Here is a 27492-nt window from a genome sequence, read left to right on the forward strand (position 1 = left end):
ATTGTGTTGTCTGGGTGTATGTGGCAGCAAAGTTGGCAAACTATGCTGGTGTGTGCAGGTTTCCCTTTTCATACCTGAAAGCCCCTGCAAACAAATGGTGGCATTCTCTGTAGATAGTGAAAACATCAAAGGAAATGTCAGAGGAGAGTCTCACAAATTCCTAATGACAAAATTTCAGGACCCCCAAATGTAAGAAAATGTGTAATGATTGATATAAATACTAATGATGGCTATCAAGTGACATCACAAAGATAAAACAATAAAAAGAATTCCAAATGAGCTTTGAATTAGGTTTATAAATGTGACCAACTGGGGGCATGCTTTGTATTTCCTAAAGAAAGCAGAATTTGAGATGCAATCCTATCCTAAAAGGGATTACCTCCCATTGAATTCATTAGGACCTACTCCTGAATGGAAGTAGAATTTAGGACTGTAGTGTACTGCAACATGAGGGAAATATTCACAGCATCTTAAGAAATCAACTGTCAATCTCTTTCTTGCCACCATGTTAGAAGTCCTGCTGCTGTTGAGATCCCTGGAGAAAACTAAGGCTGCAATTCTATATACTTAACTAGGAGTAAGCCCAGTTGAATAAAGCTGGGCATGCTTCTGAGTAAATATGCACTGGATCTCAGAGCAACCAACAGTGGGGTTGCCAAATCCAGTTTGGGAAATTCCTGGAGATTTGAGGACAGAGTTTGGGGACAGGAGAGCTGATGGAAAGACCTCAGTGAGGTATAATGCCATAGAATTCACCCTCCAAAGCTGCCATTTGCTTCAGAAGAACTCATCTCTGTAGTCTGAAGATCAGTTGTAATTCTAGATCTCCAGGCCCCACCTGGAGATTTAAAACGCTAAATACTGGCACTGAATCCCACTCCCACCCCCGTTGCCATGTCTGAGTTCCAGTAGACCGGTGAGGTTTTTTTTAAAGACAGCGCTTCTGTGAAGTATTTCAGATCTCACCACAAACTTTTTAAAACAATTTGCATTACCCAAGGCACTGTCTATTATCAGCATTCAAAGGCATCCCTATAACTGAGAAAAGAACGCTTAATAACTGCAGGTGGAGGGAAGCGACTGACAAATATGCTGAATTGAACAAACTGCCGGAAAATTATGAATGAATGCCTGATCCACGACTAGAGTTAGTTTATCCATCAGAAATTCAACGTTGATTCTACCAGGACCAAAGCATTCTTCAGATTGCTACCATCGTGTTAACTTCGGGCTGTATACATTAAAGGGGTCCGCCCTCTTTTAAACTGCCCGCCTGTGGATTCCAGGATGTGAGGTTCTACAAGGCAGAGTGCGTAGGCAGCAGACTTGCATGCCTCATGCCCCCAGGGCACTTAAAAGATCCAAGCCATCCCTTGGGGGAGGAGGGGGGAGCAGCAGCAAAAAGAGAAAACTTTGCAAGCCTGAGGAAGAACAAGGTACATGTTTAAGCAGCCCAGACAGAAGCAGCCCGTCTCCCTTGGGAAAGCAGCCGTACACCACTGGGAAGCAACCACTCTCTTGAAACTCTCAATCTCTGTCTCACACACACAAAAAGGAGGGAGGCTTGCATGTGCGCGAGCGTGTGAGAGCTTGCAGAGCAATCCACAATATCCCTCCGCGGTCGTGGTGCGCGTGTATGGCTCTCTCAACTCTCTGGGAATCAGCAAGAGTGCGGAGAAGGCTGGGAACTATTTTCACAGAACGAGTTTCCATGGCGGGAATTCAGGCTTTGGGGGAAAGTGAGGAGAGATAAGTCCGCCCCCACCCCCCTTCGGTTGCCTGTTGCCAGACGTGAGAATCCTGGTACCCTTTAGAAAAATTAAAGGCCTCCTTAAAGCATGTAACTCGTTGCATTCCCGCGAGGCAATACAATTCAGAGTTCCTGTAACTTTGGCTCCAAATATTATGGCTGTTGCACCTCCTTGTACGGCCAAAGAACCTCTCGCAATAGCACCAGGGGGAGAAGAAAGTGTGCTGGATGGCGGCGAGGGGGCAATAGTTTTCTCTGTACTATAACTGTTGGTGCCATAACTGAAGATGGTTTACACTGCAAACGAAAGGGAATCCCTGAGATGGGGTGGGGGGTGGGAACGGCAGACAGCCGTTTAGCCCCCTGAGCTAGTTCACATGTAAATATGCTTCTAAACTCAGTAGGGAAAGAAAATCCGGGCCAGGAACGAAGCTGCCGTGTTCCTCCGAGGTTCTTCCTTGAAGTGAAGCGGCTTAAGAGTGCGGCTGTGTGAGAGGGGGGCGGGGAGGGAGGTTCCCCCCGCCCGCACACGAGAGTTCAGTATAGAAACTTGAAGGTTTGGGACAAGGATCCAAACTGCTAATCTGGCATCGCCGCCCGGGTCTCCTTTCCTTCCTTTTTCCTCGGAGAGTTAGCGGCGGAAGGAGCTTGAAGTCAACACTTCCGCCCAATTTTCCTGCACTGGGGAGTCGATAGGGAGAGGCGCTGCGGGTTGTGGCTGCGCCTGGCGGGGATGGGGTGCTGTTACTGAACTCGCCGTCTCTGGAGAAGGGGAGGGGGGTCAACTTCTGCCTACTTGTCCTCTTGGCTTGTTTTTCCTCCGCCACTAGCTGTGACGCATCCACCCTCCCCCTTCTAACCTCCGGGCTGCTTGAAAGCTCCCCCTTCCTCCTTCTCTTTTTCACCTTCCCTCCTCCCTCTTCCTCTCCGCCTGCAGCTGAATTAGTTCCCCCTCCTCTCCGTGCGGCTGCTGCTTGCTTCTGGGGGCGGGCGAGCATTTTTTTTTTTTTTTTTGGTTTTTGTTTCCTTTGCGCGCCCCCCCCCCCCTTTCGCATTTGTGGACTGCTGGTGTCTGGAGGAATTTCTGTTGCTGTTCTTTTCCTTCCTGCCCCGGAGCGTGGAAAGGGGGAGAACTTGCTGAGGGGAGGGGGGGAAGGGAAAGGAGAGGAGGTGAAGGCCACTGTGAGCTGTTGCTGCTGCAGCGAGAGATGTGGGGCTCTTGGTGCAGCTGCAGCACAAGGACACTACCGCGGAGCTGGGCTGCAGCTGAAAGGCTCTCCTAATCGCCAGCAGCCAAAGAGAAGACCGGGGGTGCTGCTGCGATTATTGCCGGCGCCACCAAGAAAGAATCAGTTTAACTCTTGGATCAACAAGATCTCTTCGTGCCGGGGGAGGGGGGAGAGGAAAACTGCTTCTTTTGGGGCACCCCGAGGATCAAGGCCGTTCTGGCGGAAGGGTGTGGAGTGGGGGCAGATCTGGGGTTTAACAATGGTGAGGTTTCTGGTGAGCTCCTGCTGCGCCCTGGCTGCGTCGGTGCTACTCCATCTCCATCTCGGATCACGGTGAGGAAAAAATGAGCGAAGAGACGGCGAATTCTAACAACGAGTAAGTTCGCTTTCCCTCTCGGGTGTGTGGGGCTGGACAGACTTGCGTTCCTTTGCCTTTGGTCACCTCCCCCCCCCCTCCCGTTAATTGCCCTGCTTTTGGTCTCTCGGATCTTTCGCTTACCTGCATCTGTGTTTAGTCTCTTGCTACATAGGTGAACATGCAGAAGGCATTCTCTTTCATGAATATCAGTTTGGACGAGGGAGTGTGAATGGACACTGCAGGTCCAACATGGGGGTGGGGGGGAGCGAGTTGTTCAGCAGTGTCTTCGGGCGTTGAAAAACCCCAACGTGCCCTATCCTTGGTTCCTTTAATATGCTACATTCTGAAGAAATCATAAAATCTTTTCATTTGTATGTTTCATATAAAAATAGCGTAGGGGAGCTTCATCCTATAGGAAACTGCTCCTGAATTTTAATTGGATGAGTCAGTGTAAATACTGTGTTAAACCTTCCCCCAAAGCTTAATTTTTTAATGATTTGTTAAGATTTCTTCTAAAGTGGTGCAGGGAGTGAAGAGAAGATTTTAGTATTTTAATGTGCTTAGCTTGGATGAAATCCACAGGGGGCCGTACATTTTTACATCTACAGTCTTCAAAATAACTGTGAAAATGGAGTCCTCCTGGACTATTGTGATATCACATATGTGATATTTTTGAAGTGTACTAGTCTTGAGAAAATCTGTGATTTCTTCTAAATGAAAAATATTGTTTCCAGTGACACTTGCATCCTGCCCTGTCAGAGGTTATTCTTTTCTGCAGAATGAGTTGCAAATTAGTCACTTGCTCGGACATAGTTTGCTATAGTTGTGACTAACTCATACTAAGAAAGCAGTATTAAGGTGGAATTAGCATACAACCATTATTTTTAATGGTCTCCGGTGAATTAACTTGCATGTTAAAGACCAAATCCTGGTTGGGTGGGGAAGGGGACACTTGTCACTTGTATCTCTTCCTTCAAATAAAACCTTAATTCCTTTAAATGCATTTTTAAAAAATCAAGCTTCATTTACAAGAAAATCTTCCTTCCTAAGCCAGGATCACATAATGTAACGGATAAATCTGAAAGGCAGTATAAAAAGTACAAAGTGATACACTGAGCTAGTTGGTAGGTGAACTGCTGCAGTACCCATGGAACTGAGAAAGAAACAGCCGCCATATTTTCTTTTTTGTGAATCGCTCTAATTTGCATACCACAGTCTTCATTCATAAAAAAATAATTAAACCTTCACTGCATTTGACATTCGGGCGGACCTGCCTTGCCAGGAGAAGGAATTTTGTTCAATGGACTGGAGAGTACAGAAGGTTCAAGGGCTTGGTTTTTCTAGATTATTGTACCGAAAAACGCTGTTCCGAGCTTGTTTACACTGTTATGTGGGAAATATCGGCTGGGGAAGTGCTGGAAGCACGTGATCTACTCCATTCATAAAATACCTGGCTGGCCATTCACAGTGCAATACACTGTGTCTACATGAAGCAACTTTCAGATTAGACTGGTTCTTCGAAGAAAGACAGGCTTGTGTCAGGATACATGAAGAAACACCATCTTGCTGGCCAATGTATGAACAGTAGTGCTTCTTGAATGAAGATTGAGACACATTAGTTAAATATAAAATTTCTCAGTTGCTAGTTTCATTTTTGTAATTGGGCACATTAGAGCCCAGTATTTATAAAACATATCTTGGTAAAGCAATAAAGGGGTTATTGGAATGGGTTACCCTACGGTTTGAAAAGGTATAGACATTTTGCGCTGTTGTGCAGTTTTGCAGCTTTTTGCTTGTCACTTTTGTCTTTCAGTCAAGAAAATATTCATAACATAAGTAATGTATTTTTTTAAGGAGAGGGACCAGTTTTCCTATAATTTAATGTTGTTGAATCAGTCAGTATGAAAATATTCTGTCAATTAGTTGCAAAAGCAGACTAAATTTGCTTTCTGGTTAGTGTGCTTTGTTTTTGAAAATCTATGTTGTTGGGCCTCCTGCTTATAAATATTGTGGGAGAAGTAATGCTTTTTGGACATAAATGAACTAGGCATTAATGAACTTTCTGCAAATTTGTCAACTGTCAGTAATCTTAAAAAGTTACAACATCTAGTTACAATATGTAAGATGTTCCTGTGTATTCAAATTATTATCTTTTGATTTTTTCATGTTTTAAACCACCATCATACATGGGTCCTTTTAATTAAAAAAACATTAGAAAACCTTTCTATATTCTAGTAGCAGTTTCTATTCCCTCTTCAAGCATGTTATCAGTCTGATAATGAAGAAATATTCTCTATTCTGTGTGGAATTACTTAGATAATTTTTATGAAGTGAATATAGCAAGAAATATACAATTGCTATTAGTACCATCTGTGATTAAAATGTAGCATTTTGCTGAAATGTGGCCATCAGTCATTATGAATAGTTTGTGCATCTCTTTGCATTCTATGCTGGATTCGATTTGTCACCAAATTTGTCACTTGGCAGCTGAAGTTATTGACTGGACACAGTCTAAATGGGAGACATGTATTACTTTTTCTTTTGCATGTGTAATCATTTAAAAGTCACAGTTTATTTTCAATATTTTTTCTAGTTTTCCTCTTTGGAAAGGTAGACAAGTAGGGTTTTTTTAATGCATTTACGCAGCTCAATTTTTGCTGTTTTTAAAACAATTTCTTTGCACAACAGAAAACCAATGGACTGTGTTATCCTTTTAGTCTATTAAAACAGATATAGCTTTTTAAATGTTCTGCATTATATTAAGATGCATATAATTAGACATTTGCAGTTTTCTTCGATGTGCTCCTGGCATGTTTCTCCTGCCTCCTCCTCTTTAATATCCCCAGGTTTGGACAATTGTACATACAATTGTTTGATTGAGGGGGTCAAACTACTTTTTGCAGTTTTATTTATTTAGGTGGATAATCCAGTAATTAAAATTTATTATAATGTGTATCTGCCTGATGTAGATTGATTTTGGATTTTATTGCTTCTAAGCTTAACTTGAACCATTTTGTAAGGCTCCTTTATTGCTAAGTAACTATTTTAGGTTCTAGTTTAATTGAAGTAATGGCAGTTATTCCGACTTTCCATGTCTTGTTGAGCTCTAAAGAACCTTACTATGTGCAAGATCCAAATGAGTTTAAGAAACCATCTTCAACTCTGAGACTACCCGCAATTTATGTTGGTGTGCAGGATGTTTTTTCCTGGATCTCCTATGACTTGCGCTGTTTCCAGGGAACATAAGATTCCACCTAAAGATAGAGCTGCTTTAAATAAAGTTAAAGCACTTATATTTCCATTTATATTAAATATAATTTTAGCTCAGATATTATTTCTAAAAATGTTTTATTACTAGGGAGAAAGTGAAATCTTTTCTCTTTTTTCACACTTTAAGCCTGTTCAGACTTTACTTAGCCCTTCGTATTCTAATTAATTGGTGAGAGACTGGTGGGTTCTTTGCTCCTCTCCTTACTATGAATAGTGGACAGCTAGTGAACCAAGATATGTTGCCTTTACTTTTAATGTAGGGTTGTTTCCTATGGTTGCATTATGGAACATGCTAGAAGGATCTGTTACCAAGAGGCAGAGAGAGATGATGTTGTCTGTCTGTCCTAAGAGAAATGGGAGAGGGAATGTGGGAGCCTGAGGTCTGCGCTGGGTCTAATGGCAGGATGCCTTCAGACATATTGGTGGTTTGCTCACAGGGCTACTTTCTGGGCCATGCCCTAATATTTGGACAGAGATAAATTTAGCACTGCAGAATGAACAGTTAATTTTGAATTTGTTGACTGCTCAATATTTCTTATTAAGTGCATGTTCCCACTAATTGTTGTAACAAAAATGAAAATGTTACTTAGTGTACATTTGATGAAAAATCCAATCTGTGGTGCTATAAATACTCATTGATGATGATGCTATATAGGAATATGTCCTTATTAAATCTGCACAAATGTCTTCATTTATCCTCTGTTTAAGATGAAATGCATGAATAAACCCTACCATGTAGAATAATTGATTCTCATTTGATATGTTTAGAATAATTGATTCTCATATGATCAAGGGGAGGTGTTTGTGAGTTTCCTGCATTGTGCAGGGGGTTGGACTAGATGACCATAGAAATCCCTTCCAACTCTATGATTCTATTATTCTTTTCTATGTGTGCATCTTTTAATGCCATGTATGTAAATTGCATGTGCTATGTAGAGTCAGATGAAGCATACTGGTGCTTCATTTGCATCAATTATAGATAAAAGCATTTGCCAGTCTGTATGCATAACAGCCAACATACAGGGTTTTAAAAAATTGAAACTCTTTTAATTTTATGAATTTACGTTCTGTTTTTTGTTTGTGGAAAGTCAGGTAGTTAAAGGAGACACATAGTGCAGTCCTATAGATAGTTAAGTCTAAGCACATTTAAATGATTGAGTTCATGCAGAATCTTTTTCTGTTAACACCTACTGATTTCCATGAGCTCTAGACTGGAGTAACTCTGCATTAAGATTTGCACTGTAAAACACACATGATTGTCAGGACCAGATCTACATGTGTGTTTTTTTTGGGGGGGGGGGGTGAAAAATGACACTCTGTTATGGGCCCATAGAATAGAATGGACTCCATACCCAATTTAGTGCCTGGGGCAAGCACCCCCTCTGCCTCCCTTGATCTGGCCCTGATGATTGCAACCACTTTACTGTGACTAATGCAGGGTGATAAGCACAATAGTGTACAGTGAGATTCACCTAGTGAATTACAAATGTGGAATTGCAAACAGAAGAACTCATTAGGAGAAAACAAGAAGGGAAATGGTATCTGACAAACAACATAAAACGTAAAGAGTAGAAAACAATGAAAAATAAGCTTTGAGGTGACTGGTAAGAGCAAGTGAAGATTTCTGTGAGGCAAGATCACTTACTTTGATTGAAAAGGAATACTATAAGGTCAGTTGCCGTGTCTCTAAGAATGTGTTATCCCAGTTATCTGAAATTAATGAAATTTACATAGAGGAGTGTTCAGGGCATGTGTGAATTTTCAGATTTTGGCAAACTGAAGTTCTGAATAAAAGAAAACTATCCAGTGTTCTTTGTTTGTGCTGTGTAGGAATGACCACATGCCATTGTACATCTTATGTAACTTGGAAAATGCATGAGGGTTTCAGTGCTGAAAGAATTTGAATACTCAGTGACCTGCCCATTTTGATGCTGCTGCATAAGAAATTTATTTTTAAACATGGAAGCCGTATCTGAAACCTGGTTTTTTTTTTTAAGAAAAGGATGATCTGGTCTTGTAAAAGGCATGTGCTCTTTTTGTTGTGCAGTGCTTCAAATTCCATCCTGCATGGATGCCACAGTGGGTTCTCATGTGTACTGGATCCTTCTCAATGGTTGTCCTGAACTGCCTTGAAATCCACTTTGTTCTGTTATAACCAAATAGTGTGAATCAAGCACAGGATTACATTTTCAGACTCTTTTATTGTCACTGTTGTGCTGGCGGTGCTACTTATAATGCTTCTGTGCAAGAGATTTTTAGAGTTTCAGATTTTTTTAAAAAATGCCTGAAAAGCAGCCTGGGAGGAAGGAGTTCTGTAACAAATGGAGAAGGGCTGCATTCGTGCATTATCAGGCACAAGTTTGGCAACATTTTACAGGTAAAATGAATGTAAGTATGATCTTTACAACTTTGAAAACCAGCATGGTATAGAGCAGTGGTCTCCAGCCTTTTTGACACCAGGGACTGGTTTTGTGGAAGATGATTTTTCATGGACTGGGGTGGGGGAGTGATGGTTTCGGGATGATACAATTGTGCACTTTATTTCTAGGAAAATCACAAATACTCTCTCCCCCACACATATACCTTTTTTTTTTTACTTTTTAACTTTAAATACAAATGTACTTAAAGCATTAACAGTCTTCTAATACTTTGTTGCTGATGCCCCGGTTCTGCCTGGAGTGGGGAAGTCTACAAAACTAAACTGAGTGTGTGTTTGCAAAACTTACAGTCTTCCCCAGAAAAATAGCTACAGCTCCTAAGATGTAGTACAATAATAGAGAGACAGCCAGGTATAGTGGTCAGTATGAGCATACAATTTGGGAGGTTTAAATTCAAACTCCCCAGGCTATAAAACAAAATGTGCTGGGTGAACTCTCACAGAAAGAGAGTGCTCCAACTTTCGCTTGCAAACAGAGATGCGGGGGTGGGGGGGATGGGAGAGGAAGGGAAACAGATGTTAAGGGCCATTGGGCTCCAGCATACCTTTGCAAACTGAGATGGGAGAGGAAGGGGAACAGATCTTAACTCTCCAGTTTCCTGCAACAGGGGAAGCTACGCAAGTATCACAGCTCCCTTTATTCCTCTCAAGCTTCCTGTGATGCAGGAAGCCTGAGTGGAGCCAGGGCCAGAGCTTGTATAGCATGCTGCTTGTGAGGAGCATGCTAAGCAAGTGACATAGCGGTCCCCTGACCCTGCTCAGGCAGCTCCAGCTTTCCTTTGCAAACAGAGGGGAAGATCAGCTCTTGTATGGTCCAGTTGCCAACAGTCCGCAGACCGGTACCAGTCCGCGGACTGGGGGTTGGGGACCCCTGGTGTAGAGGTTAGCATCTTAGACATGGAAAACCCAAGTTTGTAGCCCCACTATGCCTGGAAACTTGCTGGGTGACCTTGGGCTAGTCACCTGTATTCAGGCTAACATACCTTAATGATTGTTGTTTAAAGGATAAAATGGAGGGACAAATAACCTTGTAATTTTGGGTCCTCATAGAGAAAAAATGGGGATATTAAATCTATGGTAGTTGTTTGTAGCAGGTGGCACATTGTCTTTGCTGGTAGATAGTACTCTCTCTATACCTCTATCAGGTTTAAAAAAAAATATTTGGTCCACATATTTTCTTGCAGATGTAGCCATCTTTCAGTTTACTGCAGTAGCCCTAAGTCTTTGTGAAAGCCTGCATAGTCAATTGTGGGTATTTAATATGTCTCTTAAGAAAACAACTTTGGAGCTATAAACTGGGGTGCAACATTTTTAAGTAAATACAGATGCAGTATATGAAAACTTGCTGGAAAGTCTACATCTACTCATCTATAGCTGCTTTCCTAAATACTATAGTGACTGTTGTGAAGAAACCAGTAAGATTTTTTTATATTTAACTTTCCAATCCCTGAAATTCTTATGAACTTAGTATTTTTAAACTTGAGACTTAGAAGTACAATTTTGAGCATACCCTAAAATGCCAAATGCAAGGTAGAGTATTATACTTAAATCATGTAGGCTTGAGTTTAATTTCTCATTAAGCCACCCAAGTTCTTCTACTGACTGGACTGGTCATTATCCTTCATTCGATCTTATCTGCAGGGCATCTTAGCAGATAACCAGTTTGGTGTGGTGGTTTAAGAGCATGGACTCAGGTCTAGGAGAACTGGGTTTGATTACCCACTCTTCCACATGAAGCTAGCTGGTGCGACCTTGGGTCAGTCTTCTCTCAAGAGCAGTTCTCGAAAGAGCTCTCTAAGTTCCATCTATCTCACACAGTGTCTGTTGTGTGGGGAGGGGAAGGGAAAGGAGATTGTAAGTCGCTCTGAGTGAAGGATGGGGTATAAAGCCAATCTCTTCTTATTATTGCCATGAGTTTGTTGGGATAAAATTGTGGGAAACTTTACATAGACTGTTTGGTGATTCTTAGAACATGGGCAGGATATAAATGTAGGAAATAAAATGCATTTTTGAGGTTACCATGAAAGTCATGTGTTAGACAGATGTTGACCATGTGTTAACATTAAAAGTAGGAAAACTTCCAAATGTTTTGGGGTTAGTTTGAACAAAGCAGACTGTTGAAAACCTTATGATCCATTAAGAGGAATCTTTGCAAATATTGCTGCAAGAATAATGTTGATCGACTGGATGCATTCCAAGTAGCAAGCTTTAATGGTAGGGATTCCTGTAGAAGTCTTTCAGTGGGGCTCTTAGCTTGCCATAGTGAATAGAAAGAATTGATGCTCCATTGTCTCCTCTCCCTCTTTATGGGATTTAAAATATAGTGTCTGTATGTTGGAAACTACATTTTTTACCTTCTCACAGTGATTCCACTTTAAAAAAAAATCATTAAAGGGTTACACTTTAGCAACAAAAAAAACTCCCTATGATTATTGTAGAAAAATTTCCAAAATACTATGAATAAGATAATATAATCCTCACTGTTTGGTTGCCCTGGTATTAAAATTTGCGTTCTTAACCAGACATTTAACGGAATAATAGCTGACTTCCTGTTACTTTTTTAGATTATGAAGGCAGTCCTGCTGAAAAAAGTTTAAAAATTGATTTTGCAGTTTAAATGCAGTTGGACTGTTTAGTATGCAGAATACTTTGCTTTTGGGAGTCCCACTCTAGAATATTTGCAATTTTTAATGAATAAAGAGTAGTTTAAGTTCATGAAAAAAAGACAACAGTGGATGAATGGGGATGTACGTAGAAGGAAACCAGGACCTGAGCCAAGAAGCATAGAACATTCCGCTTCAGTAAAGTCCTATTTTCCCTCTTTCTAACAAACCCTAGTTATATTTTTTTTAATGTAGGTATTTTTGCAATAATAATAACTGTATGGCAGTGTGGGTTATATAGCCAGGAGATCCAAGGATTGTCTTACAGCCAGAGTTCTAATTCTTTAGTGTTATGCACCACTAGTGTGGTGAGTTAGACGTGTTGGTGGCCTGAGAGAGCTCAGAGCTGTGACTAAGAGCAGCTGGCTTCATGTGGAGGAGTGGGGAATCAAACCTGGTAACTCAGGCTCTACAAAGAGCATAGTTCGTCCATTTTAAAGCAGTGTTTCCTGCACCTCAGCAAGACCATGGTTGAATAATATGTAGAAGACTGCCTCATTACACTCCTTAAAATCTGATCACTATTTCATAATGTTATATTGCCTATTTGACAAGGGATCTAGTAATTGGTTTGGCCCCGTTAACCCAGCAGAATACAAAACATAGTGCCTAATGCAAATGACACTCCAAGAACATGAGATTTTTAAAAAGCTAGTGTCTAGATAATATTATCGGAGGAAAGTATATACAACACTTTGGTGTGATGACCAGGAGATGGTAAGGAACTATCATCAATAGGGAGGTGTTAAAATGAGGAACTTGTGGACCGAGAAGGAGGAGACTGTGGTGGTTAATGTGTCTGTCCCTCAGGAAATGGCAGGAAAATGTGACTTGATGTACTTATTAAAAGCTTCATGATTGAATCTGTCACATTTATCCCTGAGAAATGGTGTCATGACTGCATTTCCTCTGGTTTCAGTAGAAACTCTTTATGCTACATGGTAACCCCAAGTTTGGAAGACTTGTTGTAGTGAGTTTCTCTTCTGATAGAGGAAAAAGTAATACAAACTATCCTCTAAGCACAATTTATGCAAAACACACAGTAATATGTACCTGTGTAGGTTATTGTTAGTATTGCCTCAAAGAGGAGGGAGCAAGTTTGTTCAAACTGATATGACATAAGGGCAGGAAGGCATTGATTTTTCAGAATTAAAACTTACATGAAAAATAGTTTACGTGTCGACTTCTGGCACGGCATAAGAAGTCAATAGGAAGTATTTGTCACATCAACTTATATAACTGGCCCAATATAATACAGGGTTGCAGGCAGGATAATGCTGCTGCAGTCTTCCTGTTTGTGGGCTTCTTACAATCAGCTAGTTAGCAGATGATTGGTCAGTGTGTGAACTGAATTCTGGACTTGATGGGACTTTTGTCTGATCTGTCATGGATTTTAGGGTTCCCACAGAATGCTGGACTTCTTGCACAAATCTTCCCCCCCCACCCCCCAGATATATTTGTAGGCACAATGGAAGCCAGTGTTCTGCAGGTTTGTATTATAGGGTGGTGATACATTTGTGTTGGGTAGTTTTTTCCTACATCATGGGTGCGGTCACACATCACATTAAAAGCGTGTGTGTAGCGCTCAAATTTGAACAGCTGAATATTGATTCGATGCAGGGCCATTCAGACGAGCATCCAAGAATGCGACTCATTCTGTTGTTGAGTGTTCAGACATCCAATACTATCACGTTCTTTTCTTGGAGTATGCGTGATCAGGTGGTGATTTCTGGGAGGGGGGGTCCATTGAACATGCGCCCAACTGTTTGGAGGTGGGAAATCAAACGTTACTTCAGAGGGGGGGAAGTTTCCAGAAATGCTCCACATTGAAAAAAAGAGATTTTTTTCCTGTTCTAAATAGTGGGATAACGTTCCCCCCCCCCCCCGATCCTGTGTTGATTGGAGAAGCAGAAGCGTCACCTCAGATTCCTGGATGATCTGGCAATGTGCATGTCTGCTGGGGCTTTTTTTTTTTAAAAAAAAGGTGAGAGGCAGTATCGCGCGTGAGCTGTCCAAACAGGAAAAAGCCGATCTTGTGCAGCTTTTTTGAAAAAAGGACCGGACTTTCTGTGCTGTCAAATTAATGCGCCATTGAGGCGTAGCAAGCCGGGATGACCCTGAATGACGCTCGATTGCCAGATGTGGATGTCTGAATGAACACATTTAATCCGTCAGCGAGACGGAGCTGTGTTGCCACTAATGGTACATCTGGCAGCACCCCATGTTCTGTATCCCCCTTCCACATACACGCACAATATGGAAAAGGGGACTTTATGATCTGAATTAGTATTATGTATCTCACAAGAGTATTGGTCTTTATCCTTTTAAAGTATGTGCAGCTTGTATAGTTGGGTTGCAGGTATTTAAACTGGCATGACTCATGATTTATATACTGTAATCTTAAAATTGTTGCCAATGCCATGTTGAGCCCCTAGACTTATGTCATGTTTAAAAGGCTCTATCATGTCCCCCATGGTACTTTCATAATTTTTGTAATTTCTTTGTATTTAAAATCCCTTTATAATCTGAGGCTCTAAAAATAGTTTATTTAGCTTGTCAATAAACCCAACACTACTTCTTGTTGATTTAACATGCTACCAATAGAAAAAATTCTTACATCTCCCATTCCTTCTACTGAAGATCTGATATGCAAAAATATTAAAATGTTGAATGCACTGACTGCCTTGAAAACAGTCAGACTTAATTCCACCCAAATTAAGGACTTGTTTGGCCCAGGTAAATTGCCTGTATTTAAAGTGCTTATATAGCTGAATGATACTCAGTTTTGTTGTATTATTAAGGCATTAATATTTGACTTCAGTGTTTAAGCAAAGCAGATGCTGTTAGTAAATGCATACAGATTTAAGATTTTTTGAGCACTATGCATTCAGTAGAAAATAAGATGAGCTCAAAAAGTGTAATACTGAAATAGAGACCTTTAACTACTATATAACAATAGTCTGGCATATGCTGTTCCTGCAACTGAACTTCCTTTAGAGGGAAAAAAATAACAGTGCAATCCTATGTAGAGTTGTCCCATTCTAAGCCTATTAATAACTTTATTTATGATATTACTGTTTTAAACAGTTTTTTGCCCTGAATCAATTAAATTGGGAAGCTTTTTTCTCTTGAGTTGGTTAAACTGTAAAGTATACAAAATTTTACCTTAGTATCTTAAGCTTTAAACATCCTTTTCAAAACTATGTACACATACCTTTATTACTCATGGTACGTTGCTATGGTAATGTGAAAATTTCTGCATGCCAATGTCAGGTAAGGGAGGCTTTACAAAAATAAGTTCTGTTAAGGATTTGCCTTGGGCATTGAAAAACAAAATGCCCTTAAAGATGCTTACCATGAAAAATATTTAGGCAGAGGAAGATTTATGTTCTTTATGAAGTCTTCTGGTCTGCTAATTGATATTGCTTGGTTGGAGACTTCACAGTTTTAAACAATCAAGATTGGATATGTTGCAACGTGACTATTTTTCTTTGCTACATTGTATAATGTGGCTCATTATTTGCTAACCATATTAACTTTTGGCAGCTTACTTTTTCTTCACTTCGTTGCAAGTACATTCAGCTACTTCGGCCATTATATTTTAAAAGATCAGGTGTTTCATAAATGCTTCTTAGTATGGGGAGAATTGTGAACTGTCTGTGTTTTATTTTTATTAAAATTATTGCATGTGCTCTCCAAAGATGGATCCTCCCCACCCCCCGCTGATTTAATGTATGTTCCAAGATTTCAGACAGTAGCTGTGTGAGTCTGCAGCAGAATAGCGAGATTCTAAGGTACTACTAACATGAATACAGCTGTCCTCAGTTGGTGAAAAGGATATTATCTTTACTGGTTTGATAAGAAATTAAAAAGTAATGCAGGTGTTATGGAGGCTAACAGTGAAACTGATGTAGCCCTGTGACATCCTGGGAAAAGAGTTAGTCTGTTGAAATGGACAAGCATGGCATATCATACATAGTTTTTTGAATATACTTAAATCAGGTGGGCAGCCATGCTAGTCTGAAGCAATAGGCAGCTCTAAGTGGCACCTCTAAGGCCAACTGGGAGTAAGATTTAATGCGCATACACCCTTCTTCAGATACATGATTTTTACTGCTAAAATCAGTATCTGCAGTTTTAAAGGCCTTTGGGATTGTTTTAAAATTTAAATAATGTAAATGAAGTACATGTTGTATTGTCTTTTTACAAATTATTACTCCAATAAAAATAATTGTCACAAGACTTTATATGTGTTTGAATATAACATTTAGACCACATTTGATTTTTTTTCTTCCTAATATTTCAACTGTTTATTACTGTTGGCACATAAAATTAACACAGCGTACTTTAAAAATTGTTGTTTATTTAACACAAGTTTTCTCCCACCAACCCCAGTTGAGGGAAGAGAGTATGGGACCTGGGCTGGTTAATGAGAGGGGGTGGTGTTAAAAAGAGAAAGTGGTGCCTCCAGCCCTCTGGTGGTTTCTCCTAAATATGGGAAATTACCAGTTAACAAGACAAAGGAAAATACAATTTCAGAGCAGCTCCCCAGATCCCGTAATCACCTTTTACCTGTCACGAAAAGAACTCAAAATATAAATAACATTTATTCATAGGGGAAGAGTTAAGGTGGAACTTATTGGTTGGGTCCAGACTGGCAGCTTGGGGCACATAGGAGGCATCCCAAATTGGGCCGGCACAAAATGGAGTGGCAGAAGCCCATCCACACGCTCCCCTGCAAAGCGCCTGTATCCCATGCAGGAGACACTTTGGCATGGTCAGACAGCTGTAGCACACCATCCCCTCAGCTCGGTTTGGGGTTCTTTTTTCTTCATTCATTTCAGTGGTCATCTGCATATGTGCCTATGTGCTTGGAAGCAATGTATTTTTTTTAAGCCAAAAGTGACTTGGGTCAGCCCAGCAAGTTCCAGTCTGCTTCACTTGCATGCTCTGGCATCCAGATGCCTGAAAGGCAGATAGCTTGCAGTGGAAAAATTTTCTACCACTTTGGAAGTGCAACCTTTTTGAGCTGTCTTAGACTCCTAAGGACATGGTGCATATGGGAGCAGGACAAGAGGCAGATGTGCTTGTTTGAACTTGATTTTTTGATCCGTCTGGGAATGGTCCCGGTTTTGGTTTAAAGTGCTGGTCTGGACCCAGCCATGCATGCACAAAATTGAAATGTAGGCATCACAGTTTATAGATGGAATCACAGTGGCAATAGCCTTTACTCTCTGAGGCATGTCAAATGTCACTATCTTTCTTGCAGTCTGGCTGAATCTCCTGCTTCTGATATAGATCTCTTGAGCGTTCTCTTCAGGGTATTGTGTTCTGTCCACCAGACACGCTTCTCAGAAATACTTTTTATCCCTCTGCAGACACCTCCTACTGCTTCCTCTCGGGCAAACAACTTTCCCCCTCATCAGTAGGATCATGGAGCTATATCCATGGGAATATACTTACTAAATACAAGTCAGAATAAACATACTAAATCAGATCATTCTCTGTGTAGGACTTTTGGGGAAACCTTCCATACTCTATAGGTAGCAGGCCAAAACATCCTGGTTTTTAACTGAAGCCAACTTGAATCTTCCATCTTTGTCCCCAAATGTTTCACTGTATAAAACTTATGTATGTGGCAGCACACTGGTAAAAACCTCACATTTGCTTTTCCACAAATTAAGCTTAATATATTTAAAAGATAGATTTCACTGTGGAGAAATAAAAATGCTGCCACACACCCCATGGTGTGGGGTCCATTTAGTCCAGCAGTGGTCCAACTAGTCCAGCATCCTGTTTCACACAATGACCAACCAGTTATCCCAGAGGGTCAACAAACAAGGTATCTATGCCAAGGCTGTCCCCTGATGCTGCCTCCTAGCATTGGTATCCAGAAGTTTGTTACCTCTGTATTTTGAGGCTCCCTTTACCATGGCTAGTAGCCACCAATAGACCTATCCGCTATGAATCTGTTTAATGCATTTTATAAGCTGTCTGTACTCATGGTCATAGATACATGTGGGCAGCCATATTGGTCTGAAGCAGTAGAACAAAGTTGAGTCCAGTGGCAACAACAAAGTTTTATTTAAGGTATGAGCTTTTGTGTGCACGTACACTTCCTCAGATACCTTTACATATGTCGGAGCATTTCATTAAATTTTATGCTAGTTTGCTGTTCACCTATGTAGTGGCGCATGCATCTGTTTACGTTAAATTTGATTTATACCCTGCCGAGATGAGCTCAGGGCAGCTTACAACAGATCATAGTGTACTATGATCTCAATCATAAAATCAGTAAAATCAATAAAACCATTAAACAATATAAATTAAAAAGTATATACAGTTGGTGCTAACAAATTATATGTTACTCATTCTTAGGACGACAGTTGTTCCAGAATTCTCCTACGGTCCACTAAAGGCTTGTCAGAAGAGAACGGTCTTACAGACCTTGTGGAATTAAGTGAGGTCCTGTAAGGCCCTAACCTCTTCCGGCAATTGATTCCACCAGGAGGGGGCTGCCACTGAAAAAGCCCGATCCCTGGTGGTCACCAGTCTCGCCTCCTTCAGCTTGGGGATCACTAGGAGATGTTGAGATCCAGATCTCAGCATTCTCTGGGGAATGTGTGGGGACAGACAGTCCCTCAGGTAAACAGGTCCTCGGCAATATAGGGCTTTAAAGGTAATAACCAGCACTTTGTAACGAATCCAGTACACTATTGGTAGCCAGTACAGTTCCTGCAGCGCTGGCTGTATGTGCTCCCACTTGGGCCACCCCAATAGCAGCCTAGCAGCCGTGTTCTGCACTAGCTGAAGTTTCTGGGTTTGTGACAAAGGCAGCCCCAAGTAGAGGGCATTACAGTGGTCAAATCTCAAGGTGACCGTTGCATGAATCACAATTGCCAGGTCGCCACGGTCAAGGAAAGGAACCGTTTCACTCGCCTAAGTTGAAAAAAGGCGGATTTTGCAGTTGCTGCTATCTGGGCCTCCATCGTCAGGGAGGCCTCCAATAGCACCCCCAAGCTTCTGACCCTGGATGCCATTGTCAGTGGCACCCCGTCAAAAGTTAGGGGAATTTCCCTGCCCAGGCCGCCACAACTCAGGCAAAGGACCTTTGTCTTTGTTGGATTCAGCTTCAGTCAGCTCAGCTTAAGCCAACCAGCTATGGCTTTCAACACCTGATCTCGGTTTTCTGGGACATCATCAGGTTGGCCATCCATCAGTAGATAGAGCTGGGTGTCATCAGCATACTGATGGCAACCCATTCCATACCTCCGGACAAGGGGTCGCATGTAGATGTTAAGCAACATTGGGGATAGAATCGCCCCCTGGGGCACACCGCAATTAAGCGAGTATGTCTGGGATGACTCTCCCCCAATTGTCCCTGACTGCATAGGAAAGAGGAAAGCCGCTGTAAGGCTAGCCCCAGAATCCCTGCGTCGGCAAGGTGGTGGGCTAGCAACTGATGGTCAACCATATCAAATGCAGCCGACAGATCTAACAGCATCAGTACTGCCGAGCTGCCTCGATCCAGATGCCACTGGAGGTCATCCACTGGGGCGACTAGAACTGTCTCTGTCCCATGACCTGTGCCGTCTCATGGCCAGACTGGTGGGAGTCTAGGACAGAAGCATCCTCCAGAAAACTTTGTAACTGTAGCACTACTGCCCTCTCAATAATTTCCCCCCCAAAGGGTAAATTCGAGACCAGTCGGTAGTGTTCCAATTTGGCCAGGTCTAGGGTGGACTTTCTCAGGAGAGGGTGGACCTCTTCCTCTTTAAGAGACATTGGAAAAAGCCCTTCCAGAAGAGATCTATTTATGATATCCTGTATAGGATATGGGAGCTCTACCTGGCACGCTTTAATCAGCCAAAAAGGGCACGGGTCCAGATCACATGTTGTTGGGTGTACAGTGGAGAGTATTCTGTCAAATTCCTCCAAACTGAGCATTTTAAAATGATCCAAAGCTGGTCTGGAAGACAGACATGAAGTCTTGAGTTCACATACTGTTTCAACTGTAGCGGAAAGGTCATGACGGAGCGACAAGATCTTGTCTGTGAAAGAATTCGCAAAAGCCTCACAGCCAATATCCAATTCTCTACAATTTGACCTGCCTTGTGGCAGTGCTGTAAGCAACCGAATTACCCTAAATAATTGTGTCAGGCGTGATGTCGCAGACACAATCTTGGCCACAAAGAAAGCTGCGGGTGAGCTAAAATATGCTCGCCGCCTAAACAGGTTTGAGGTGGGACATCCACACGGGCCTTTAGGGCATAGTGGTCCGATCATGGCACTGCTTCCGCATCTACAAATAAGTAGATAAAAAATTCAAAGCCATCTCAACACAAAGCTGTCTACATGAACATATGAAGCTGCCTTATACTGAATCAGACCCTTGGTCCATCAAAGTCAGTATTGTCTACTCAGACTGGCAGCGGCTCTCCAGGGTCTCAAGCTGAAGTTTTTCACACCTACTTGCCTGGACCCTTTTCAGTTGGAGATGCCGGGGATTGAACCTGGGATCTTCTGCTTACCAAGCAGATGCTCTACCACTGAGCCACCGTCCCACCTAATTTCGCTTAACCATGTTAAAAGCACAGACTAATTTGTTGGTTTAACAATATCCTTATTAAAATAAGCACATAGAGATCATGTCTTTATCCTTAACAAATTAAAAAGATACAACATAATAATTTGTCTATCTCAGTATAAACAGTTTCTCCAAAGGAGCATATTAAAAACAAATACCAGATAAAAATAGTTGTGCTATCTGCCTTTTTAACAATTAATCCAACTCTTATATCATATGAGCAATTTCACCAAATAAACATACTAAGAATAAATCTGCTATGTAAAAATAAATGTGTTGTCTGCACTCTTTAATATTGTTCCAAATTAGCTGTATATTTAACTAAAATTTTAACAACACTCTTCCTTCCTTAGGATCTCCCTTGGTCTTTTAAAAACACCTATCAGTTCATTATTAATAATACCATATTTGTTTACCCATAAGGAAAACCAAAACTCAGGAATCCTTTCCAAAATTTAAAAACTTTTGGATTCCTTTAGTTTCTATATCCATATTACGCCAGAGAAAACCAATTTAGTGTGACCCAGACATCACACTTTGCCTTTTAAAATCGCATGTCAGTTCTTATTGAGAATTCCATATCCAACTATCCACAAAGAGGGGAAAAGTTCAAGAGTCCTTCTTCCTGAAAGATTTCCACATCTTAATTTGCTGGCCGAGATGCACCTTCTCTCTTCTCAATGTGGCGTGCCCTCTCGATAATGGGAAGAAGAATTCTGCACCATTTCTTCCTCTCAGAATAACTTCACTCAATCTTGATTTCCAGTCTTGTTTTGTAACTGTGCCATAAGGATCCATTTTGGTTTTCTTTTGTTCGTTTCGGAACAGATCACTTTCCCATTTTAATTCCACAGACGTCACCAGAATCTCTTTAGCACTCAGCTCGTGTAGATTTGAAAGTTTGCTAGCTTTCAACATAAAAGCTCCCATTTGCTTTCTAATCAGCTGCATTAATGAGCCAAGATCCTGTTGTAGAGAAGTAATATTCCATAATATATCTTTTTTATAAGACATTTTGCTTGGCAGTGCCATTTTTCTCTGTCAGCAAACTCAGTCTCTTAATCCAAGTTGAAAAGTAGCTTAAAGATCCTGTTAAATCGTCATTCCAAACCAGCTCCAGCTGAGATTTCAAATGTTATCATTTCAGTTGCAGTCAAATGACAGAGACGGATCTCTCTAGAATATATCTCATTTATGTTCAGATCATATTGCAGCCAAATGATAGTCTCTTTAACATATATCCAGTTATAATCCAGGTTGATTTAAGTATTTGTATTCAATCCAGTTCAAGTAATTACTTTTGACTTTGCTCTTTGACTTTTCGAGGCCTCATTCGCAGGGGAAGTAGGCGTGTTATCAGCCTCTATCCCTTCCTTTGAGCTAGCCGTTCGTTGTTATGTAAAATGACCCATTAGCCAGTGGTATTGAAAGCTCACTTACTTGTGAAGTAGAATTGCCACGCTAGAAGTAGAAAGGCGATACATCAAAAGCTTACTGAAAGAAGCGAAAGAAAACAGTTGGGTGTTCATCTTTTCCTGCTACGCCAGCTATCATGGCGGCAGAGCCTCGGGACATGCAAGAAACACAGGAGCAGCTGCCGCTGTACCCCTAGCTTCCTGCAAAAGTCCCATGCCAAAGAAAAACCCCTCCAGGGTCTTCCTATGGAGGCGCCGTGTCTGTGATGCCCCTCCAACCGCCTGATTCAAAGGTGCCACAGGAGGACGATCTGTGGACACCCCTGAAGTCAAGATGATGTAACCCAGAAGATCAGATGTTGTAACAACTTGGGAGAGTCCCAGTGTCACCATGGATGACACTAGGTCCGTCGCCTGAACAGAGGTCGGGTCATTGGCATGGACATTGAAATCACCCAGGATCAAGAGCCTTGGGTGTTCCAATGCCCAGCCTGCCACAGCCTCCATCAGGGAGGGTAAGGTGCTGGCCGGTGCGTTAGGCGGACAGTACACCAGCCAAACCACCAATCCCTCCCCACCACCCCATGTCAGGCTGACACATTCAATGCTAGCAATCGTTGGCGATGGGAGTGCCCGAAAGGAGTAAGCCCCCCGTATGAATAGAGCCACCCCTCCCCCTCACCCATTAGTCCATGATTGGTGAAAGACTGAGAAACCTGGGGGGGGGGCGCGACCTGGGTGAGAGTCACTGTCTCCCTGTCACGCTCTCGGGTCGCAGTCACACAAGCCAAGTCCATATCCTGCTCAAGCAGGAAGTCATGAAGGACTGAGGTGTTATTATTTATGGACCTGGCATTACATAGCACCAATGACGGAGGCGAGTAGTTCAACCTGGCCCCACTACCCGTTACCATTGGGATGGGACACAGACTAGAAGGAGGCTGAGCTTCTCCATATCTCCGCCACCTTCTTTTATTACTATGTCTGTTCCCACCATCATATCTTCCCCTCCCCAGGAGTACTGGGATCCCCAAGCTGGTCATCCCCCAATGATCTCCACCAACAACCTCAGATCAATTCAGAAAGACATAGCCTACACCCTGTATTGTCTAAATAATACTATACCTCCTAACTAGTTGATAATCACCCTCCCAGCCTCCATCTATATATTCCTGCTCATATAATTAAATCCAATAGTTAATTAATTTATAAATCCTAGTCACTCCCTAACCACTATATTAATCAGCTAACAATCAGTTCTAAAAGCACAATTAATTGTTGCATATATATTGGACACCTAAATATCACAGGTTTTTGTGATTTATACCCCGCCCTATCCCGCTAGGCGGGCTCAATAATATATAATATACACACACGTTATACACACACACACTATTAACTTCCATTGCAGTGTATTTGAGGAGGTATACGTGCACAAAAAAGCTCATATCTTGAATAAAACATTGTTGGTCTTAAAGGTGCCACTGGACTCTTAACTTTGTACTTTTGATCATCACTACATCCACTTGCAGTGAATTCCTCACAGTTTTAATTGTTCACTGAATAAAGAAAGTGTTTCATTTTGTCTGTTTCTCAGTCTTGTGCAAATGTCACTGTTCTAGAAACCTGTGATATTTAGGTGTCCAACACTGAAAAGAATTACAGAACATCATCTGTAATTACTGGTTATGTGGTATATCCCTTGAGGCTATATTAATCAAATACTAGCACTGGATTTTGGAGAGTTTTGCTGCTGCCTACTAATTTTCCCTCTTCCTCTTAGTAAATCCCCACAGCAGCCCAGAGATTTCACTTTGATTCAGTATGCAGCATGTGACTTCAGTTTCATTTTGCCGATCCTTAAGTAGTTACAAGAGACTGCACTGTTTAAGTATTGTTGATGAAGTATTAAGGAGTATTTTTTTCTTTTAAAAAAGAGTAATTATATTTGGTATAGAAAGACCAAATGGAGCAAATAGAGGGTAGGGGAAAATGCAGGGGCGCAATGCTGGAAAAGTCAGATGTGAACAGGCTGAATGGGCATAGTTCAGGGTCAGTGGCCATGGAAAAGGGGAGAATAAGGTTTCCCCTCATAAGTCCTTACAAGTCCCCAACTAGGAATAGATATCACATAAGGTGATTGTAATGCTTCTGATCTTTTTGTGACCTCTTTATGTGTAACCTCTGTAAGGGCACCTCTCTGTTATGCTGCCTCCTTATTTTTGTTGCCACCAAAAGCTCTCACCCCAGAAATCTTAATCAGACCAAAAGAACAGAGGATGGCTTTGTTGTATATAGTAAAATGACAAAATGGTCAACATGTAGGCATGGCTTTGAGGAAAAGAGGATCTTTTACTCTAAATAAAAGTTTTTCTTAAATATGAATAGAGTTCATAAGTAAAACTATGTAAAGGTTTCTGTATGGTTAATAAGTGTAATGGTTTCAGATAAGTACATAAGCAAAATGATTCCTTAAAAATACCTAGCCATGCAGGTTTATTTTCTCATTTGCCACTTAGACTAATAACTTCCGCAAAGCTTAGCTGCCCAACTTGCCACACTTGCTAGGTTAATAGTTTCCCCACAGATTAACTTCTGAAATTGCCAGCCACCCAAGCTAGTAGCTTCCACAAAGAAAGCAAATTTCTCTCACACTATATAGCACCTCACTCAGACTCCTTCCTCCACACGAACACTGTTCAGCACTAACTCTCACACTAAGCCTCTCTTGGAACCACCCAGTCAACTTCATGCCCGAGGGTACAGCTACTATCCAGTCTTAACACACTTCACTCACCCACCCAGCTGCCTCTTTCTTCTTCTGCAAGCCTGAATTTTAGATCACATTAACATACATTTAAACTCTGCATAATGGACAATTTATGTACAGTGCCTGATAATTTTCAGTGCTTTTATACTCATTAAACAGAATAAAAGTCTTTAAAAATAGTTTGATTTGCTGTTTATTTACAGCAAAATGTGTGCTCCCTATTGCTAAGGCTAACAAACTGCTTCCACAAAAGATAGCAATTTTCTCAGGTTACAATAGAAGCTATAGAGATGATGGAAGAATAGAGTTAGGACAGTTTAAAGAACAGAAAAATAATTTCAACAATCCATTTTATGTTCATGTGTGAATTCACCATCAGATATTTCAGTATATTAATGATTAATACATAATATTTTAGTGCAGAAAGAAATCTTCCAATTCATAAAAGGTAGAAAGAGCCCTGTGGCACAGAGTGGTAAGCTGCAGTATTGCAGTCCAAGCTCTGCTCACAACCTGAGTTCAACCTGAGGTCAAGGATGGAGGACGCTTCCATCCTTGACCCACTTCAGTCCGGCTTCCGCCCAGGTCATGGGACGGAGACGGTGTTGGTCGCCCTAGTAGATGACCTTCAACGGCATCTGGATCGGGGTGGCTCGGCAGTGCTGATGCTGTTGGACCTATCGGCGGCGTTCGATACGGTCGACCATCGGTTGCTGACTTGCCGCCTCGCCGACGCAGGGATTCAGGGGTTGGCCTTGCAGTGGCTTTCCTCTTTCCTTGAAGGTCGGGGACAAAGGGTCGCGATTGGGGGGGAACTATCCCGGAGGCGCTCACTCGACTGTGGGGTGCCCCAGGGAGCGGTTCTCTCCCCGATGTTATTTAACATCTATATGCGACCTCTTGCCCAGATTGCCCGAAGGTATGGGCTGGGGTGCCACCAGTATGCTGATGACACCCAGCTCTATCTGCTTATGGACGGCCGACCGGTCTGCGCTCCAGATAACTTAGATCGGGCATTACAGGCCGTGGCTGAGTGGCTCAGACTGAGTGGACTGACATTGAATCCTGCGAAGACAGAGGTCCTTTGTTTGGGCCGTCGGGGGCCGGGGGGGGAAATCCCCCTGCCAGCTTTTGGCGGTGTCCCGCTGAGGCTGGCGGACAGGGTCAAAAGCCTGGGGGTGCTGCTGGAGCCGTCCCTAAATATGGAGGCCCAGATAGCGACCACTGCCAAGTCCGCGTTTTTTCATCTTAGACGGGCAAGGCAGTTGGCCCCCTTCCTGGATCCCGACGACCTAGCAACAGTGATCCATGCTACGGTCACCTCGAGGTTGGATTACTGCAATGCCCTCTACATGGGGCTACCCCTGTGCCGGACCCGGAAACTGCAGCTGGTGCAGAATGCCGCGGCCCGGCTGTTATTGGGCCTCCCAAGATGGGGGCACATTCGGCCGGGTCTTCGGGCTCTGCACTGGCTTCCAATAATATACCGAGTCCGGTACAAGGTGCTGGTCATTACCTTTAAAGCCCTATATGGCCTGGGACCTGCCTACCTGAGGGACCGTCTCTCCCCACACGTCCCCCAGAGAGTACTGAGGTCTGGGACTCAAAATCTTCTCACCATCCCCGGGCCCAAGGAAGTGCGCCTCAAAATAACTAGGGACAGGGCCTTTTCCACAACGGCCCCTATGTGGTGGAACCAGCTACCGGAAGAGGTGAGGGCCCTGCGGGATCTTACTCAGTTCCGCAGGGCCTGTAAGACGACCCTCTTCCGGTTAGCCTACGCCTGACTAGACAAATGTAGCTTTCTAGATCTTAGATCTTTGTGATTATACTGCACAGTTTTAATGTAAAATGTAAAATTTTAAGGTTTTTAGGTTTTAAAGGTTTGAATTTAAATGTATTAATTTGTTCCGTTTTTATTGTTTTATTATTTGTTGTAAGCCGCCCTGAGCCACTTGTGGGAAGGGCGGGATATAAGTTACGGAATAAATAAAATAAATAAATAAATAAAATCCCAGCAGAAGCTGGGTTCAGGTAACCAGCTCAAGGTTGCCTCGGCCTTCCATCCTTCCAAGGTTGGTAAAATGAGTACCCAGCTTGCTGGGGGTAAAGTGTAGATGACTGGGGAAGGCAATGTAGAGGTTCTTAACACTTTTGAAGCATTTAATCTTGATAGGGATGGCGTTGTAGTTGCCCAGACAAGTTAATACATAATATTGTAGTGCAGAAAGAAATCTTCCAATTCATATAGAAAGCCAAATCACAGTTAACCTCCCCCAAAAGCACATTAACTACTTGAGGCTCATATATTTATGCCAGTCCTGAGTGTGGGCCCTGTAGCGGGGGGAGGGGAGGGTTTAAAGAGTACAGCTTGATGTAATGAACAATTACCACTTCCATGTGAAACCATGAAATTAAACTCCAACAAAAGTAAAATATCCCAGTAACTGTAGCCCTGTATTTTCCCTCATAGGACCATTGTGGTTTAACATTTATATGCAGCTGCTGGGTGTAACAGTTGGTAGTAATTTGGTTTGCTGTAATTATGCCTGTGGCTCCTGGCTTTGGGTTATTAGTAATTCTAGCAATTGGGGAGCCCTCTTGTAGTTCACAATTGGTTTCTGGAAACAGTGGTTAAGTCACTCAGGGAAACAAGCTGAAGCCAGGCAAGATGGAGATGATAACTGTAGAGGGTTTTAACACTTTTGAAGTATTTGATGTTGATAGGGATAGCATTGTAGTTACCCTGATAAGTTAGGCTATAAAACCTAGATGTAAACTTGAACTCACTGTTATTGATTGATTAAAAGGTGGTGACTGAACAACTCTACCAGCAGATGCTTGTAGGCATGAAGAATCTGGCCATCATCACCCATACCTTGGTTAATAGAGTATTCTTAAAATGCAATTGTAAGACTTCCCTGGGCATAAGCATCATTTTATAGGCCTGAGTAGGATTCTGAACAGAGCTGGTTAGGATTGCTTCCAGGTTGCAATATTGTTTTTGTTTCTG

At 42.1% G+C, this 27492-nt stretch overlaps 1 protein-coding gene across 1 annotated transcript in view; it reads left to right on the forward strand.

The window, feature by feature from the left end:
- The first annotated feature begins 2540 nt into the window (after nt 1-2540).
- SPRED1 (sprouty related EVH1 domain containing 1) overlaps nt 2541-27492 on the forward strand; it is a 164127-nt gene continuing 139175 nt past the window's right edge. Inside the window, exon 1 of the mRNA XM_060261095.1 lies at nt 2541-3355. Within this exon, the coding sequence (XP_060117078.1) occupies nt 3324-3355 (32 nt within the window). The 5' untranslated portion in view covers nt 2541-3323. The remainder of the gene's footprint in view (nt 3356-27492) is intronic.

The sequence above is a fragment of the Heteronotia binoei genome, chromosome 21, assembly GCF_032191835.1.
Source record: "Heteronotia binoei isolate CCM8104 ecotype False Entrance Well chromosome 21, APGP_CSIRO_Hbin_v1, whole genome shotgun sequence".
NCBI classification, from domain to species: domain Eukaryota; kingdom Metazoa; phylum Chordata; class Lepidosauria; order Squamata; family Gekkonidae; genus Heteronotia; species Heteronotia binoei.